Source organism: Periplaneta americana, chromosome 8 (assembly GCF_040183065.1).
Source record: "Periplaneta americana isolate PAMFEO1 chromosome 8, P.americana_PAMFEO1_priV1, whole genome shotgun sequence".
Lineage (NCBI taxonomy): Eukaryota > Metazoa > Arthropoda > Insecta > Blattodea > Blattidae > Periplaneta > Periplaneta americana.
Window position 1 is genome coordinate 30,937,663 of NC_091124.1, and position 20,074 is coordinate 30,957,736.

General features: G+C 36.4%; 1 protein-coding gene across 6 annotated transcripts in view; it reads left to right on the forward strand.

The window, feature by feature from the left end:
• The window catches only part of rad50 (DNA repair protein rad50), a 394,123-nt gene that overhangs the window by 320,587 nt on the left and 53,462 nt on the right, over positions 1–20,074 (forward strand). For all 6 annotated transcript variants that reach the window (XM_069832697.1, XM_069832701.1, XM_069832699.1 and 3 more), the window contains 7 exons: positions 797–943; positions 5,126–5,241; positions 6,606–6,718; positions 8,285–8,497; positions 14,896–15,050; positions 17,115–17,295; positions 18,930–19,083. In XM_069832697.1, coding sequence (XP_069688798.1) covers positions 797–943; positions 5,126–5,241; positions 6,606–6,718; positions 8,285–8,497; positions 14,896–15,050; positions 17,115–17,295; positions 18,930–19,083 — 1,079 coding nt within the window. The remainder of the gene's footprint in view (positions 1–796; positions 944–5,125; positions 5,242–6,605; positions 6,719–8,284; positions 8,498–14,895; positions 15,051–17,114; positions 17,296–18,929; positions 19,084–20,074) is intronic.

The window sequence follows — 20,074 nt, forward strand, 5'->3', positions numbered from 1 at the left end:
CCCCCTCTCGCGCTCTCTCCCCCTCTCCCCTCTCGCGCTCTCTCTCCCCCTCTCTCCCCCCTCTCGCTCTCTCCCCCCCTCTCTCTCTCCCCCCCTCTCTCTCTAACCCCTCTCTCTCTCTCACTCTCACTCAATATAGGCTATAAGGCAGTAAATACAGGATAATGCTTATCAACAATAATTTGGATTGTTTTTTTTTTTGGGTACTAAGGTTCAATTTAGGTTCTTTTAAGGTGAACAGAATTCACATATACGACTCCTATGATCATGATTCGGAAAGGTATTGAAGAAATTAAGAGTTCAGAAGCAAGGAAAAAAATAGGTAAAAACCTACAAATGCGGTCCCTAATAATAAGATATGTTTAAGCTCATATCTCCTTAACCTGACTTTGCAGACCTCAAGTTTCCCATCTTAAAATTTTCTGGAGAACTACCGTTGTTTACTGCTTATTTTTTGCACACTTTTACTGAATCACCCTGCAGGTAAATGACTGAATAAACAAATCCTAGAAGCAGGACAGATGCCTTACTCTTGCTAGTCTCCTTAAAATGTTTTTTGAACTTTACCGTTCATTTCTCCCAAAAATCAGTGTTATTATCTTGGCTACATTTCGTCTGTGTGAAAGATCATCTGCGTCATTTGACATGCTCTCTGAATTATTTAAATGTCCATAAAACAGCATCTTAAAATACTGAACCCTGTGGAAAACATAAGGTGCAATGTTTTGAGAATCGTCTTATATCTATCTGAAATTGTTTTATAATACTTGTTGATGTGGATTAAATCTTTTTGCAGACTCATGGGCGTATCGTGTTGCAGTTTATGGACCCTAAAGGGAGCAAATTGGTAGTTACTCGCATTATGCAACTCACTCAGAAGTTGAAGAAGTTGGAGTTCAAAACACGAGACTCCACCTTGAGTAAGGTGACTCGTACTGGTGAGGTAAATCTCTTGCTGAGTTTAAAAACTAGATTGCATCTGTCAACAATGACAGGGAAAGGGAAGTGTCCATTCTCGGAAGCAGTGTTAGCATCAGAAGCCTTAAAACAAGATAAGAGCTACTATAGGCCATTTGGTATCTCATAAAACCTACCTATGCGTCAGGGGAAGAAGAAAGTGGACTGAGAAGCTTCTCTCTCTCACTACGCTTCTGGGTGTAGCAACCAAGCTCACTTATCCCCACCATAAGGTTCTTACTATAGGGTGGGCCAAGGAAATCTGACGAATTTTCATACAATAAGTTGGTAACAATGACATATAAGTGAGTACGTGAGTTGTTATGCGCACGTGCAATGTATGCTATTGTTGTAAAAATGGCACTATGGAATGCTGAACATTGTGCTTTTGTGGTGGAAACATTTTTTAAAAATGCTGACTCAGTTTCCGTTACACAACGATTATTTCAACGTTCCACGTCATTGTGCCATTCCTAGCAGGAACACTATGAAGTTATGGATACAGAACTTCAGATCAACTGCTTCTGCAACGAAGAAGAAATCTCCAAGTTCTGTACACACTGTGAGAATACCATGAAACATCGAAAGAGTCAGTCAGGCAATAGTAAGGAGCCCTTGTCGCTCATCCCGCTGCTTTCTTAGTTTATCATGTACCAGTTTGAGAAGAATTCTGCATAAAGATTTAAATTTTCATCCCTACAAGATGGTTGTGGTTCAAGAGTTAAATGATCATGATAAAGCAAATCGAATGACATTCTGTGAAAATTTCTCAAAGTTTTTGCTGATGAAATGGTCCTGTTAATGAGTGATGGAGCACACTTTCATGTAAATGGCACAGTGAACAAACAAAATTTTCGTTATTGAACTTATAAATATCCACAACAGCTTCATATGTGCCCCCTTCATAGTCCACATGTAACAGTCTGGTATGGCGTTGCCAGTTTTTTTTTTTATTATTTATTTATTGAGTATGCCCCTACGAGTATAAGTCATATGTAGAGGCTATACAAGAATACATACATATGTTATACAATGTAATTGAAAAGTCATGAAACCACAGTCTGTGAAAACAAACAATAACACAAGAATTTATTAAAGAAAGAAAGCAAAATAAGAACAAATAATATGATGACATAAAGTTTTGGCCAGAAAGAAGAAAAAGTTTGAAACCATGAAATAAATAAATCAACCGAGAATTAAAATAAATTATCTTCCCAAAAACGTATTTTTAAACAATTCTTAAAACACCGGCAATTTGGTAAACTTCTTTATTCTACAGGAAGTTGGTTAAAAGTTGTTGTTAAAAAATGGTTAAGTTCTTTCGTTCCATAAGTTACTGAGGTATGCTGAGAAAAAAATATATTGTCTTTTTGTCTTGTTAAATAAGTATGTATTAAATTGTTAATAACTTTGTACATGAAAACGGCAACACCTAATTTGATAATTGATTCAACTGGTAGAACGAAAGAAAATTGCAATCATAGGTTCTTATTTCTTCGAAGAGAATGATAAAGCTGTTACAGTGACTTCTGATCGATACATAGAGATGTTAGAGGACTTACTTACTCCAGAGCTACATTATTGTGGGATTTATCTCAACGACATCTGGTTTCAACAAGATGGGGGCTACAGCCCACATTGCCAACGTGTTCATTACAGTGGTTAAAGAAATGTTTCCAAACCATGTGATTTCCACACGAGGAGACATTCCATGGCCCACATGTTCTCCCAATCTTTCAGTATGTAATTACTTCCTTTGAGGTTATCTCAAGTCTAAAGTGAACATTAGGAAACCAAGGGACATTAATGGACTCAAGGAGGCTATACAGGAGAAAATCACAGCCATACCAAACAACATGGTGCAATCAGCGATACAGAATGTCCATGACAGACTGCAGCAATGTATCTTAAGTGGTGGGGGCATTTAAGAGGTGTGCTATTTAGAAAATGAGATCACATTCCAAAATGGCATTCAATAACCTATTGTTATATAACAGCATTAAAATTTTAATTTTGTCTTATATTGTTAATTTGTTATGTTTAAATCGTCAGGTTCCCATGACCCACCCTGTGTATTCTATGGCACACGCAAGCATTTGGTTTTACGAGATAACGAATGACCTATAATAGAGCACACTCTGCAGGAAATAATATTGTAAAGTTAGAAGCTTAATCATGGTGGAGTTAATCTATTTTTATTTTATTAATCTTCAGAATACTTCTCTCTGTTTCTTTTAATAACCTGTTCACAAATAGGTTTAATCTGTCTTCCATGTATACTTGTCTTTGATGTTCACTTTAACACTTATTTCAAGTATAAAATTTCTTAAAACCTAAAACTTTAGAAGTGTTAAAACTATTAAAAAAGAAAAGATAATATACCTTATTGACAGACAGTACCGTTTTGACACTGGTGTAGTGCCATCATGAGTGTCTCTTGTTGAGCCTTCAGCTCCCCTTGCAACATACGATACGGTTACCAGAGTTTTTTCACAATTTCAGAGGACAAATATCGACATATAAAAAAATACTTTTAACATTTCTGTTAGTTTGCCATTCTGTTATATTGTTTTCACAATTTAAAGAATTGGAGTGTCTCTTCTCACTTTATAGATCTCTTGGGTATGGAACAACAAGTTTTGATGGAGAAATCATTGCAATAAGTGAAAGTCTCAGGAATCTTCTATGCCACATCAGTAAATTTAAAAATGCAGTTATATTGTCAGACTCCAAAGCAGCTATTCTATGAATAGTCTCTAAACACACACCTTCATCTCAAACAGCAGAAATAACTAAAATGCTCTCTCAATTAATATTACTCAATAAAAGAATTGTATTCCAATGGATACCATCCCATTGTGGAATCCTGGGAAACGAGAATGCGGATGCTTTAGCAAAGAAGGGCAGCACTGCTACTTACAGACCTGTTACTAAATCTACGTATTATTCTGTGAAAAGATTCATTAAATCTACATACTTAGACTTCAACAAACAAAATTTGATAACACAATCCCATAGGAAAAAATGGAACTCTCTGCATCAAAATCCACAGTTAATTCCCGATTTACCACGCAAATCGTCTGTAGCTGCATTTAGATTGGCAACACACCATGATTGTTTGGCCAAACACCTGCATAGAATTGGAATATATCAGTCCCCTAACTGCCCATTGTGCAACTCAAACCAAGAAATGGATTCGGAACACCTCAAAATCTGTGCTTCAGTGGCTGGTCATGTTAATATCTTTGAAAAATATTGGAGTGCAAGAGGTCAAATGACTTTATTGTCAAACGCCCGGCATTAGAAAACAACAACAATTTAAAAAATTAAAATATCGATACTTATTCTATATAAAGACTGAATTACTGTTTTTAGAAGAATTAATTTTTTTTAAGCAAGTCTTCTCTGGATCCCATTTTTTCAGCAAATTCCTGACAGGTGATGTTAAAGTTGATTAAGATAGCAAACATGGCAGATATTTTATCTTGTGAATGAATAAGCCAGGCACTGGGATATTCAACAGCATTTCCATAAAATTCATGAGAGAGACTAAGAATTCTGTTGTGAACTAAGAGCTACTTCATAAAGATGTCCAAAAGTTACTTCATTGATGATGGAATAAAAGGATCTTCTTTCCTGGAGTTCAGTTTTTATTAACTTTGATGACAAGGAAGACTCGACTGCAGTTTCATCCTCATCTTCAGTTTTAATTCTGGCATCATGAAAAAGCGGCCAAGTTGCATTAGCAAAATTGAACACAGGAATATACAAGGATCATTAAACGATATTAATAATTAACCATGGAAATTCGGAGATATCTGGGAAAAATTATTCAATTTGAGGACATTTTGGGGACATCTAGTAACCTTAACATATAAACAACCCCCCCTCCCACCACCATAATAACCAAAATGTAAGACGAACCAAAGCCTCAGTAGTTCAAGAGACACTGACGATGACACTACACCAGTGTCGAATTGGTATTGTCTGTCAGTAAGGTATATTACTTTTTTTTTTTTTTTTTTTTAATAGTTTTAACACTTCTAAAGTTTTAAGTTTGTAATAAGAAAGTTTTATATTTAATTTATATGCGAATTTTACGTGATCACTCCAGAAAAGATAATTTTGTGCTTGTATATTGTTTGCCACATGTTTGTTGTTGAATTAGCGTGCTGATATCAGTGGTCGATGTCTGGACATAGACTTGGAGGTGTCTGCTGCTCTTGGTGTGTCAAAATCAATCCTGAACAATGTGATATTTTGTCACCAAGAAGATTCAGCATGGTGAGTGAGTGAGATATACTGGTTATATATTTGATATGTAATTATAAATAATTTATGAATTTGTGTGTGCCCAATTGGAGATCTCTCTTTTTGTTACAGGACAGAATATTATGTTTTGTGCTTTGAATTCATAAAAATATGTAAGGAGGAGGGGGAATTTGTCATTGATATACTTGGTTTTTATTTGTATTTTTATTGTTTTTTTTTGTAATATTCATGTCAATTGAGGTGGTCAGAAGTAAAGAGGTGTAAGTGCACTTAAGTTACTTTCGAGAAAATGTGATTAAAAGTTACTAAGCTTTCGTAAATTCCGTGAAGTTTTAATTTTGAATGTTAATATGTGCAGTGGTTAAAATATACCTTTACCACTGAAATTTTAAATGCTTTAGTTTACCCTGGATGCACTTAAATCAGTTTTTTAGAAATGTCACGTACACCACTTTGCTTCTAACCATCTCAATTATAACATATTCGGTGTTAAAGTTTATTATTATTATTATTGTTATTATTATAGTCCACACCTGTGGAGTAACGGTCAGCGCGTCTGGTCGCGAAACCAGGTGGCCCGGGTTCGAATCCCGGTCGGGGCAAGTTACCTGGTTGAGGTTTTTTCTGGGGTTTTCCCTCAACCCAATACGAGTAAATGCTGGGTAACTTTCGGTGCTGGACCCCGGACTCATTTCACCGGCATTATCACCTTCATTTCATTCAGACGCTAAATAACCTAGATGTTGATACAGCGTCGTAAAATAACCCAATAAAATAAAAAAAAAATATTATTATTATTATTATTATTATTATTATTATTATTATTATTTAAGTTTATTTATAGATGCTTTAAGAGCTATGCTCATATCGCGTCTGTAGGGTCTTTGGGTATTCAGTAGGCTGTTTTTACTATTGTTGAATTCCTGTTTCTATTGTCGTGTGTTATAGATGGCTTGTATTCATGTAACTTTTTTAGATTTTGAGTAATGTTTATGATAGTGGGGATTGAGACTGTTGTGAATCATGATATGTCAATTTACAATCCAGAATTTGCCTTTGTGACTGAGAAAAACCATGAAAAAACATGAGATTGGCCGACCAGGGATTTGAACTAGCATCGTGCATTACAGGCGCTATGTTTGGTTCAGATTTGTTGAGTATGGCGAAGTTCGATATTTGCCGATGTTCGCTCTGCAGAAGAAGATAATCTCAGAATTGTGGAATTATTCTGACACAAGATAAAAGCTGCAGCTTCTGTTCAGCTGTGTATTGAAGTCTATATGAACGTGCCCTTATATTCTTACATTTGACTTATAGTAGTGTCGTATATTACCTGTATTTTTTATTGTAATAAATTATATTTTATCTGGTTACAGGCCCTTAGATGAAGGAAAGAAAGTAAAAGAAAAGTTTGATGATATATTCGATGCAACAAAACATAACAAGTACTTGGAACATATTAGATTGAAGAAGAAAACAATTGCTGATGGTAAGAAGCTTTCCTGTGTCTGCAAGAACTCCATTCCTATTCTCCTTAATAAATTCTTCACTAAGATATTGTTTATATTGTGACAGCCACGTGAGATTCGATCTCACTACCGGCAGAAGAAGGGCTAGGTCGGCCGTGGTTTGGGCGGGTTGCGCGCGCATCTGCTTCCTGGGACATGTGCTGTGGCATAGAGAGGAGAGGAGAGAGAGCGACCACGGCAGAGAGGAGAGAAATCCAGATTATTCGAGAGTGCTATCTCTGGACACCCGTGGAAATTTCTCTCCTTCTCTGACACCAGTGTAACTTTAAAATTCAAAACAATAATGTAGTTTTATTCTTACAACAATAATAATCACTTTCTACAATTTAATTCTACTCCCGTCAACAATGGATTTGCACTCCACACGACAATGACAGTTTACTTGGATTATTGAGAACAACAATGAACTGTTAATCTTAACTAATGTTCACAAAGCACTATTTACAAATCAGAACTGTTGGTTCTCAGTTCACAGTTCGTTTGCCTTGGCTAGTTCTTCTAGCTCAGTCACTCGAGTTCACAGTATCTCGAACCCCAGACCTACAGAGACAATCCGCTGAACTTCGAACTCAGGTCCCCCAACTGCGGTTCACTGCACTCAAACTCAGGACTTCCGGCTCCACAGTTACAGACACAACTCAAGTCGAACTCCGGTCTCAAAGCTGGCTTCACTGCTACACAAGACTGGCTGACTTGCTGTCCACTGACTGTAACAACACTGCAACTAATTAAACTGCTCCTCAAGTTCATTTGCGTGTCATATTTATAACCAAACCATAGTTACGAGAAATTTCCATGGGTGTCCAGAGATAGCACTCTCGAATAATCTGGATTTCTCTCCTCTCTGCCGCAGTCGTTCTCTCCCCTCTCCTCTCTATGCCACAGCACATGCCCCAGGAAGCAGATGCGAGTGCAACCCACCCGAACCACGGCCGACCTAGCCCTTTTTCTGCCGGTAGTGAGATTGAATCTCACGTGGCTGTCACAATATGTATAACATGTCTGTAAGTTCCATAGGCCATTAATGAGAATAACAGAATTCCCAGATAATATTCTCCATATTCTTTTGCAGCTAACATCTTCAAAAGTAATATGCTATATTTCTTTAAAATAATAAGAAAAGGGCCTTTTTCGTTTTTATTGCAGAAACAATCAATTTTCGCGAAAATTCGTGAGAAATTTACTGTCATAACTCAGTTACAGTTATGATAAAACCTACATATACCTGGTGCATCTCTCAATCACACATTACGTTTATTGCTTATAACAAAAAAAAAAAAAAAACATGGCCCTGATTACCGTCATTTTAATAACTGTCACAGCTTTGTGGAATTAATTATCGACAATAATCAAAGCTCTACTGTTTTTATTTTTACGTAAGCTTCTTATTACATTATGTCTTCTTGAAAGGATGTTGAGAGCAATCCTGGGGGATTGAAGTGCTATTGTCATTAATTGAACCCCCCTCCTCCTCCCCCCCATAAATACCATACCATACCAAGCTGCTTTTTTTGTATTTTCCACAGATTTGAAGCTCGTCAACAATGACATTGAGCATCTCGAAAAAGTTAATGAAGAGGTAAACTCAAAGAAAAATGAGCTCAACGAAGCAACAAACCGCATGAACGTGAACAAGGATCAGATTGAGAAATATAACAACAGGTTGAAGCCCATTACAGAACGCTTAGAAATGCTTCGCCAAAAAGAAGGCCACATCCAGAAACTCATCACTGAAAAAGGTATGCAAGTACTTTATATTAATTACTGATTAATTTAGTTTACAAACATAAACAATTAACAGTTTCATCAGTTGAGCAGAAATGTTTTTCTTTTTTGGGACCTCTGAAAGCTTTAAGATAATTGTGTAATACAGCAAACTCTCGATTATCTGTGCATGGATTAGCCACTTTGCCAGTTAGTTGTGCTGCATGAAAGATTATTTTAGTGTATTTTTGTCACGAAATTTTGATTATATGTGAAGTGAGCTTTTAATTTTCAAATTACTATCTTTAAATATTTCTAAAACAACAGTTATATCCTTTTCACTAACATCAACACAATGCCATACATCATGACTATATTCACAATATTAAAATTCACAATCCTAATTCTACAATTTCTCTAAATTGTGACTGTCCATGTTTAACCGTTTCTATTAAAGTTAAATATCTTGGAATCTAATTGGCCAGCACCTTAGACAGGAGATACATATTGCATTTTTATGTAATAAATTACGCAAAATTATGCATAGATTTGTTAAACTTCGTTCTTACTTCCCTATTAATATTTTAAGATTTATTTATTTATCCTTGTTGCAATCTGTATTATGTTATGGCAGTGTCGGTTGGGCAATGTTTCTAAATCTATAAGAAAGCATCTGGATTTACTACAAAAGAGAATAATCAAAACTTGTGTGAAAAAGTCTATTGATTACCCTTCTAAACTTCTTTATTTGGATTTTAACGTTTTCAAAAATTGGAGCAGATGTATAAATATACATTGTTAACTTTCTTTCATAAGAACAAGAAAAATTTCAACACATATTGGCATAATGTGGTGAAGGATGGATGGAACGAAGAAAAATTCTCTCCGGCACTGGGATTTGAACCCGGGTTTTCAGCTCTACATGCTGACGTTCTATCCACTAAGCCACACCGGATTCCCATTCCGATGCCGCTAGAGGGAACCTAAGAGGTGGAACCTAAACTGAGAGGATTAGAGAATTTTTCTCCGTTCCACTCATCCTTTATCACATGATGACACAGAATTTCTGCATGGAAATATCATGTACTTCGGTACATTGTAATAACATACATATTGGCATAATTATAATACAAAAAGAAACACATTATTTCATTTCACAGAATCCAAAAGTTCAGCGGCTGCTGGTATGAAACATGGCTTCAACAATGGCTTCAAACTATAAAACAAATTAATTTCTCAGTACCGGCACCCTGTTTTAACTAGCTTCAGTATGATTAAATTTAAACTCTTATACATATTGATTACACAACTTTTAACACTGTATCACTTCGGAATATGTATGATAAGAACTTTCTTGTGTTAAATTTTAACTTACCTTATATGTATGATAAGAACTTTCTTGTGTTGAATTTTAACATACCTTCGCATAGGTTGAAACATGTTAACAAGGTACGTTAAAATTTAACGCAAGAAAGTTCTTATACATATTCCGAAGTTAAACTCTTAATTAAAGAAATTATTAAGGGAACTTGACATAAGGTTAGATAATTAATTGCTAATTATTAGTCTTATTTACTTGTGAATATTGGTTATATACTTTTTCAATTGTGATCGTTTTTTTTATCATACAGGCTCTTGTTTTTGTAATCTGTGCTATTTTATTACTTATATTAATTGTTTATTTCGTCTTCCTTCTTCTTTCTGCTTATCTATAGTGTGGTTTTGAACTCCCGACCATGAGTGTTTGCTCTCATACTGGGTTAAATTCTTTAATTTATATTTATGTTTTGTTTAAATATTTAACATGTTCATTCTTGATATTAATTGATATTGATATCTTAACATAGATGTTCAGTCTTGTTTGATGTCTATAATAGTTGTTTTCTTAATGTATTTTTGTTTCTATTATATTTAATATGTATTTTTGGAATTTCCTGATTGTAATAATTGTGTATTTAAATTTGAAAAAAAAAAAAAAAAAATTGAGTATGTGAGAGTCAAAGTGGCCCAGAACGTTATGTTGTCATCTCTAAATACATAATCAAACAGGCTCTAAAGAAGGACATGATGAAAGGATTACTAGGAGCCTGGAGATTTGCAACAGCTATGAGACAGGCTAAACTCTTTGTTGGAGAACCAAAACCTGACTCAGCTATATTTGCAACAGCTATGAGACAGGCTAAACTCTTTGTTGGAGAACCAAAACCTGACTCAGCTATATTTGCAACAGCTATGAGACAGGCTAAACTCTTTGTTGGAGAACCAAAACCTGACTCAGCTATATTTGCAACAACTATGAGACAGGCTAAACTCTTTGTTGGAGAACAAAAACCTGACTCAACTAAATTTGCAACAGCTATGAGACAGGCTAAACTCTTTGTTGGAGAACCAAAACCTGACTCAGCTATATTTGCAACAGCTATGAGACAGGCTAAACTCTTTGTTGGAGAACAAAAACCTGACTCAACTAAATTTGCAACAGCTATGAGACAGGCTAAACTCTTTGTTGGAGAACCAAAACCTGACTCAACTAAATTTGCAACAGCTAAGAGACAGGCTAAACTCTTTGTTGGAGAACCAAAACCTGACTCAGCTATATTTGCAACAGCTATGAGACAGGCTAAACTCTTTGTTGGAGAACAAAAACCTGACTCAACTAAATTTGCAACAGCTATGAGACAGGCTAAACTCTTTGTTGGAGAACCAAAACCTGACTCAGCTATATTTGCAACAGCTATGAGACAGGCTAAACTCTTTGTTGGAGAACAAAAACCTGACTCAACTAAATTTGCAACAGCTATGAGACAGGCTAAACTCTTTGTTGGAGAACCAAAACCTGACTCAACTAAATTTGCAACAGCTAAGAGACAGGCTAAACTCTTTGTTGGAGAACCAAAACCTGACTCAGCTATATTTGCAACAGCTATGAGACAGGCTAAACTCTTTGTTGGAGAACAAAAACCTGACTCAACTAAATTTGCAACAGCTATGAGACAGGCTAAACTCTTTGTTGGAGAACCAAAACCTGACTCAGCTATATTTGCAACAGCTATGAGACAGGCTAAACTCTTTGTTGGAGAACAAAAACCTGACTCAACTAAATTTGCAACAGCTATGAGACAGGCTAAACTCTTTGTTGGAGAACCAAAACCTGACTCAACTAAATTTGCAACAGCTAAGAGACAGGCTAAACTCTTTGTTGGAGAACCAAAACCTGACTCAGCTATATTTGCAACAGCTATGAGACAGGCTAAACTCTTTGTTGGAGAACAAAAACCTGACTCAACTAAATTTGCAACAGCTATGAGACAGGCTAAACTCTTTGTTGGAGAACCAAAACCTGACTCAGCTATATTTGCAACAGCTATGAGACAGGCTAAACTCTTTGTTGGAGAACAAAAACCTGACTCAACTAAATTTGCAACAGCTATGAGACAGGCTAAACTCTTTGTTGGAGAACCAAAACCTGACTCAGCTATATTTGCAACAGCTATGAGACAGGCTAAACTCTTTGTTGGAGAACCAAAACCTGACTCAGCTATATTTGCAACAGCTATGAGACAGGCTAAACTCTTTGTTGGAGAACAAAAACCTGACTCAACTAAATTTGCAACAGCTATGAGACAGGCTAAACTCTTTGTTGGAGAACCAAAACCTGACTCAACTAAATTTGCAACAGCTAAGAGACAGGCTAAACTCTTTGTTGGAGAACCAAAACCTGACTCAGCTATATTTGCAACAGCTATGAGACAGGCTAAACTCTTTGTTGGAGAACAAAAACCTGACTCAACTAAATTTGCAACAGCTATGAGACAGGCTAAACTCTTTGTTGGAGAACCAAAACCTGACTCAGCTATATTTGCAACAGCTATGAGACAGGCTAAACTCTTTGTTGGAGAACCAAAACCTGACTCAACTAAATTTGCAACAGCTATGAGACAGGGTAAACTCTTTGTTGGAGAACCAAAACCTGACTCAGCTATATTTGCAACAGCTATGAGACAGGCTGAACTCTTTGTTGGAGAATCAAAACCTGGCTCAGCTAAACAACTTCTCACTTTGGAAAGGAGAATCTTAACATGGGTAACTGGACTTTTGACTGGACATTGCCATCTAAATAAGCACCTACTCATATTGGGCCTTAGTAATGACCCAACTCACAGGAAATGGGAGATGGAGGTTGAGTCATATTGCTGGATTGTGCAGATCTAAGCCGAATCAGGCATCATCACAGGAAACATTTGTCACCCGAAGAATTTCAGAATATTAAACCCATTAGCATCACAAGCCTGGTGTCACATTGTGGTCACAAGTTAAGGTCAAGATTTCTAAATTTTGGAAAACCTTTTAACGTGATTGCCTTTTATGTACACCTTCACCATTATTCTGAAGAGATTTTTTTTTTTTTGTAAGATAAAATTGTTTACTTTCTAGATGTGTTTGCTCAGAATATTAATTTATATTTCTTTATACAGTCTCTGCACACAAAGTCCGTATACACATTACAAATTATACACTTTCCTTAAATTAAATTACATTACATACATTAAATTCAAGCTGACATGCCATGTTCATGTTGGTGAGGTTGGCACTATGATGTCCATTGTTGATGCTCTGGGAATTGGAATGCAAGGCACTAGATTGTTAGTTGACGAAATGGCTGACACGATTGAGGAATGTTTGGTGGCTGCTGTATGGGTCCATGAGCATCAAATATGGCAAAGCAATGAAAAATGTCATGGACGATTTCGTTGCGCGATATGAGAAGGAAGCACCAACACAGAAGACTTTGTTGCTGTGGGAAAAGAAAGCTATTCACAATGGGCAGTGTTTGTGACACGCTGAGAAGTGGAAGGCCATCCACAGGGCTTGAACGTTGTGCAGACATGGCACAATCTGTCCAGCAATCTCCGGTAAAATCCACACTGAATCGTGCTGCTCAGTTGGAAATACCAGAATCAACCACGTGGAAACACATGAAATTGGACCTGAAATTGAAATGTTGGTGTCCGGTGAATGTTAATGAATTATCAGATGGTGATTTGGAGAGACGTGTGGATGCTTGTGGTTGGATGTTGCAACAATTTTCAATAACGGATCAGCAGGCAAAGGTAATGTTTTCTGATGAATTCGCGATTTACCACAGCTTCCGCTGATGAACTGGAAAATGCAGTGCACAAGCTCTCCTGACAGTGACCCTAAAGGTACGGTCACACGTCGCTACTTTTGCTGCTCAACTTTTGTACTGCAGCTGCAAAAGTTGTGTGTCGTGTTCACACGTAAGCCAAAAGTAGCGTGCTGCACGCTAATTTTCATGCTGCGCAACCCGAGTGCAGCAAAGGTTGCAACTGGTGGTTGCGAGTGTGTTCACACACAAGGCGCTACTTTTGCAGCCGCAGTCATGCTGCAGGTTTCCATCTCCGTGTTGACTTCTCAATATACATTTTGTGGTTATGTTCGCATTATTAAGAAATTCATGCGAAAGCTTACTTACCTATTATTTGCTTTTCTGTACTAACTAGTATTCAGAAATTGGCATTATTTTTACTATAAAGCTTTAAAACGCCTATATACTTAAATGATAACCAACAGCATATTCACGTAATCAATGTTGGCAACCCTCCTGTTTGAAACTACGCTACGGAAAATTAAAAAAATGAATTATATCGTCAGCAAATATGCTCAGACTGTGTTATGCATTTAATAACAACTGTTACAAATAATTCATTTTCATCACGTCTAACATTAAATTATATCCAAACAATAAAAGTATCATTGGCACATTTGGGTGGCAACAATGGTCGCAACCACAGCAAAAGTTTCAACAAAACCGATAACAAAAATGCTGCGGCTGCAACCCTGAGAGCCCTGTTCACACGTCGCTACTTTTAAGCTGCGCGCAGTATGAAAAAGTAGCGGGCAGCAGGTTTGACAGCCGCTACTTTTCACGTTGTACCGTTGTTCACATGTTGCAGTATGAGAGTTGCGCAGTTTTTGTACTACATTTCTGCAAAAGTAGCGACATGTGACTGTACCTTAAGAATGTTGGATAACATGAACAAGAGAACATGGCTGTGCATTCGACTATGCAGAGACCACGGAGGGACACATACAGATGTTTTGGATTCCTAAAAGATACGTTGCGCCTTTTCTAATGTGTATACAGGCTTTGTAATGTAATGTGTGTATGGATTTTGTGTGTAGAATAAGAATGCTATTTTAAGGATATGTATATCATCAATAAAAGTTAAAGGATCTTAATGTTTAACAGGCAGAGCTGAATTTAGGAGTAATATGTAATTTCTGTGTGTGCGTGATTTCTTGAGTTGTTTTTATCTTTCATACATCTTAAGCCTGTCTAAGATACAGGAAACGAAAATTAAAGTCTACACATATTACGTAATTAATTTGTGTCCTAACCTAAAATACGCAGAAAAGAAGAAGACTGAGTTGCAAGGAGTACAGAGAAATGAGCACGAATTGGAGGAAAGCATAGAAACTAGATTCCAAGGCACTACAGAGGAACTGAACAAAGTCATTGAGAACTTCAATTCTGAAATGAAAGTGAAACAAATTGAACGAAATAATGTAAGTTCATAATGTTATTTTACAGATAGTTTTTACACGATTAGTTAGCATGTAGTGCTTCGGTCTTTTGCAATGGAAAATATGCACTATATTTTTCTATTGGCACACTGGTAACCGGATTGCCAGAACACCAATTTTTTCATATTGGTAACCTGGGTTCGAATCCTATTGGGTCGAAGTGGAATTTGTGGCGAACAAAGATCAGCATTACACTGCTGCTCCACTAATCATGATCATGTGACACTTTGTAGTTTACCTTCAATGGTGCACCAAGGGCAATGCCTATAGTGGCAAAAAGAACTACAGCTTCAGCATGTCGCTCATAGATGGGGATGATTGGATGAATGACGCAAAGTCAGATAGCCACCATCGGACAGAAAAAAAAATGTTTCTACTTTTATGAACAGATTTTGTATCCCTTACTTAAGAGGGCAAAGTCGTGAATAAAATTACTTTATGTATTTAATGATATGACTTCTGTGTATTATTAACAGTTAAGTGGTTACCTTCTTGTAGTGAAGTCTGATGTTTATGGTTTCATATTCAGTTGAAAGTTGAAAGTTGGAGAGTAATAAAAATCTTTGGAAAAATAGTCATTATGATGTACAGTGTGATTCAAGAGGAATAATAAATATTTTTGGAGGTGGTAGTAGGGACTGTTCTGAGTATAAAAATTCATATAAATATGTGTATAATTTTCATTGGGTACGGAGATACAGCTGTTTGAATGTTATGCATAACAAGCCTTAAAAATTACCTTTATTACATCTAACAGAATCAAACTATTTCCTAAAATATAAAAAATGTTTGTGCACCATACACCAAAATGTATATAATGAACACCGATCAAAATACCCCTCATTTCTCGTGAAAAACAACAACTGAATAGACTGCAGTGGACTATAGTGGACTTTATGTTGTCAGCAAACAGCTGGATACATTAAGAAGATTGGTTGATTTGATCATTCTGTCAGTACACCAAAATGTATTCCAAACCAAACATTATATTAGAAAAGTAAGCTAAATGAAGCTAATAGGTTCATACCCCATTTATAGAGGAAATCCTCTCTTCTCTAATGATCAATTCAACAAAAATCCTTTTATTAATTACTCTCTAATAAGAGGTATATTAAAAATAAGGATAATATTTATCTAAATGTCAGGTCGAAACTGATTTATACCTATCGTAGTGTAATCCTTTGTGATCCTGTTGATCTTCTATTGGAATTTAATGTAATTTTTGTTATTTACTATCATTGTTTGTATTTGCTGTGTTTGTACGTGCTATCTGGTAGAGTGGAAGAGAAGGTCCTATGGCCTTAATCCTGTCAGATTAAATAAATAAATAATAAACACAAGTGGAAAGAAGGAAAGAGGAATGACCACATACTATTGACTGTGTATAGAGTACATGTATCTCTTCTGAGTGTGTCTGAGGGCAGCACTGTTCGTAATGGGTGTAGAGAAACATCTGTTTGTTGTCTCTTTTGCTACATGAATGGACATGTTTTTCCAGCATGACAGAGTCCCTGTACATTTTAGCCGTCAGGTGACATACAATCTAAATCTCATATTCCCCAAATGATTGATCACGTACATTGGCCAGCCAGGTCTTACTTCTGTCGTTTTTGTCTGTGGAGATGGATGAAAGGCGAAGTGTCCAAAAACAAAGTAAACACGAGGGACGAATTTGTCGCTGTCATTATGAATAGCATTGCTCTCATAAAAGAATTACAAGATGACCTCAGAAGAGCAATACTTACTGTTGTCAATAAAGTGGTAAAGTGCATTAAACTGTTGAAGCACATACATAAGCTATAAATGTACGTAATCATTAAATAATTGAAATTGTCTTTTACTTTTTGCTGTAGTGATGCTTGTTATACATATTCAAACTGCTGTATCTCCACACCCATTGAAAATTGGACACTTGCTTGTATGAACTTTGTACTCATGATAGTCCATACTACCACTTCTAAAATATTTACTATTCCTCCTGAATCATACTGTATTATAAAGACAGTTTTGTGTCTTGTGGTATAATATTATTGATTTCAATTGCAGCTGTACTCAAAGTTGAATCAGCTCGATAAGGAAGATAAGAAACTGCAGTCTGAAATAACACGAGAAGAAGTAAAGAAGGGGAAACTTCAGACAGAAGTGGACCAGCATTATGAGAGGATAGGAAATAGGAACAAGAGGGTCAATAGACTTGCTGAAAATTTAGACATTCATGAAAGAATATGTGAGTAATTATTCCAAACATTTAAGGGCTATATTTTTGTTTCTCAAAACTTATTGAAGAGGTGTGAAGCATGCTTTTCACAGAGTGTAAGCCTTTTTTATATTTCTTGTAGAGGTACTCTTAGCTTTCAGCTGGATTGAATTACTCAGGTGCCTGTGTAGATCTTGATCATAATCTTATTGTGAGATGATGTCTCGCTTGTCACAGGATATAGCTAACGCTTTTATCCACTAAGCCACACTGGATTCCAGTTTCGATATCAGATCAAATCCCCTCAATTTAAGTTCGTATCTCAGTTTTCCCTGAGATTTCAGGACAACTTTTGTTCGTGTATCTCATTGTATGTATTTCAAATAACTGTACTTTACATTGTAGTAGGCTACCTCTGATTGAGGTTCTGGCTGATATGTCTATAATCAGACACTACATCTTACATCAGCGATATGTTTCAGAGGAAGAACAATTGAAGGGCTAAGAATGAGATAATCCAAAGCCACACTTTTAACAAAAATAATTTTTCATGCTGTTCATTTCTTACACACATGAGGAAGCTACTATTAAAATATTATAAAAATTACTCAACAAATGACTAAGTATATGCCAAAGAAATTATGATACCGCACCTAATAGCATTGAATTCTAAACCTTCAATATGCTCCCCTGTAAAATTTTTGTCTGTGTGGCTTAGGACTATATTATTCTCACCCCTTCAATTGTTTGTATACATATGAAGTCTAATTACTGAACTATGTTACTAGTCAGCGATGTATGCAATGGAGGGGGAAAGGAACTTGCCACTCTACCCATTATCTCCTGACTTAGTTGCCTCATGAATAATGTCTTATTGGTGTCATGAGGTTCCAAACAACTTTGTAGTGTTTTACCCCGTTTTTCACCGTTTTCTACAATCCAATGCAGTAATTTTATTTTTAAAAATAATAAACAACAGTATGAAGTATTTTAAAATGTTGTGCTCTAAGCCTACATAAAATTATAAGTTCTATTATAGTAAAGGTAAAGGTTCCCCGTAACATGCCATGAAGGCACTTGGGGGACATGGAGGTAGAGCTCCATGCTTTCCATGACCTCGGCACAAGAATGAGGTGATGTGGTCGGCACCACGCTCTGACCGCCTTTCACCCCCGGGAAAGACCCGGTATTCAATTTTATAGGAGGCTGAGTGAACCTCGGGGCCGTTCCGAAAGTTTGACAACGAGAAAAAATCCTGTCACCACCTGGGATCGAACCCCGGACCTTCCAGTCTGTAGCCAACTGCTCTACCAACTGAGCTACCCAGCCGCCAGTTCTATTATAGTGGTGTACAAAATACGCAATATTGCGATTAAATGTCTTTTTTGAGGTATATTTGTTGTATGTACAGTATTTATTCTTTGTTATAGTGACACTCGTTTATCATCATACCTTTAGTCCTTTTGATTATGCTATAACCAAGTTCAGGTGTATATATCTCGGCTATAGTTGGTGGCAGTTTGTGTTCTTTATTTCTAACTATTATTTTGTACATCTTGATTACACAACTTTTAACACTCTATCACTTCAGAATATATACTTTATTTCTTTCACATGTTAAAATATAGTATATAATCCGAAATATTATTTTGTTGCACACACAGCAATGTCTAGCACTCAGATGTCAGAGGAAGAAGTGTCTTCTCTCATGAATAAAGTGAATAAGAAGATGGAAGAAATGAACGCAGCTTTTAAGGCTTTAACATCACAGCTGGAAGCTGAGGAACAAGAAGTGCAGAACAAAGTAGATGGCTACAGGTTAGTCTTTTCATTGAATGTATTTCTTCTTGATTGTGACTGCATAAAGAAAATTAATCATTATCATCACTATCACCACCATGATTCCATTGTCACTGCCATCACCATCACCAACCTGAGCCACTTTAGGATACATGGCAGATGTCCAGGCAGTGATCCCATTCTTGCCAAACCCTCTCAAGCATGTCTTGTGTGATGTTCTTGATTGCTGTATTAATGCACCTTCTGAATTCGGCCAACGTCGCTGGAAGTGGAGGTATGTAAACATTGTCCTTAACGAAACCCCACAGAAAGAAATCACACACTTCGAAATCCGGTGAACGGAATGGCCATGTACAGAAGCTGCTGTCTGTGTGTTACATGACCAATCCATCGACCTGGTAAATGTTGATTTAGTTACCTCTGGATCTCCGTATGCCAATGTGGAGGGGCTCCGTCTTCTTGAAGAATGAACCTCTGTTTCTCCTCGTCAGTCAGTTGTGGCATTAGCCAATTTTCCTAATATTTCGATTTCAGTAAAGCTTTCAATGTAGTGCCGCACTATGTCCTGATCCATAAGTTAGAAAACATTAATCTTTCTGTAAGCTACATGAACTGGTTCGAAAATTATTTAATATCAATAGGCAATCATATGTAAGACTGTTTAATATACACTCTTATCCTTATAACACAAATTGTGGACTCCCGCAGGTCTCTACTTTAGGCCTCTCGTATTTATAATATTCATAGCTATGTAAAAAAATAAGTTTTGGCTGTCTGTTATTTTTTGACTATTTAAAAATTTTCTGTATAATCAAAAGTAGTGCTGTCAATTTCTTCAAGGTGACATTAACTCAGTCGCAAAATGGTCGGAAGACAATGGTATGAAAATTAACGTCTCCATGAGTAATGTAATAACCTTTTCTAGGAAAACTGTTTCATTGAAATTTAATTGTTATCTAAATACTGTCCTAATAAACAGAACTGATTGTGTAAAAGATCTGGGAATATT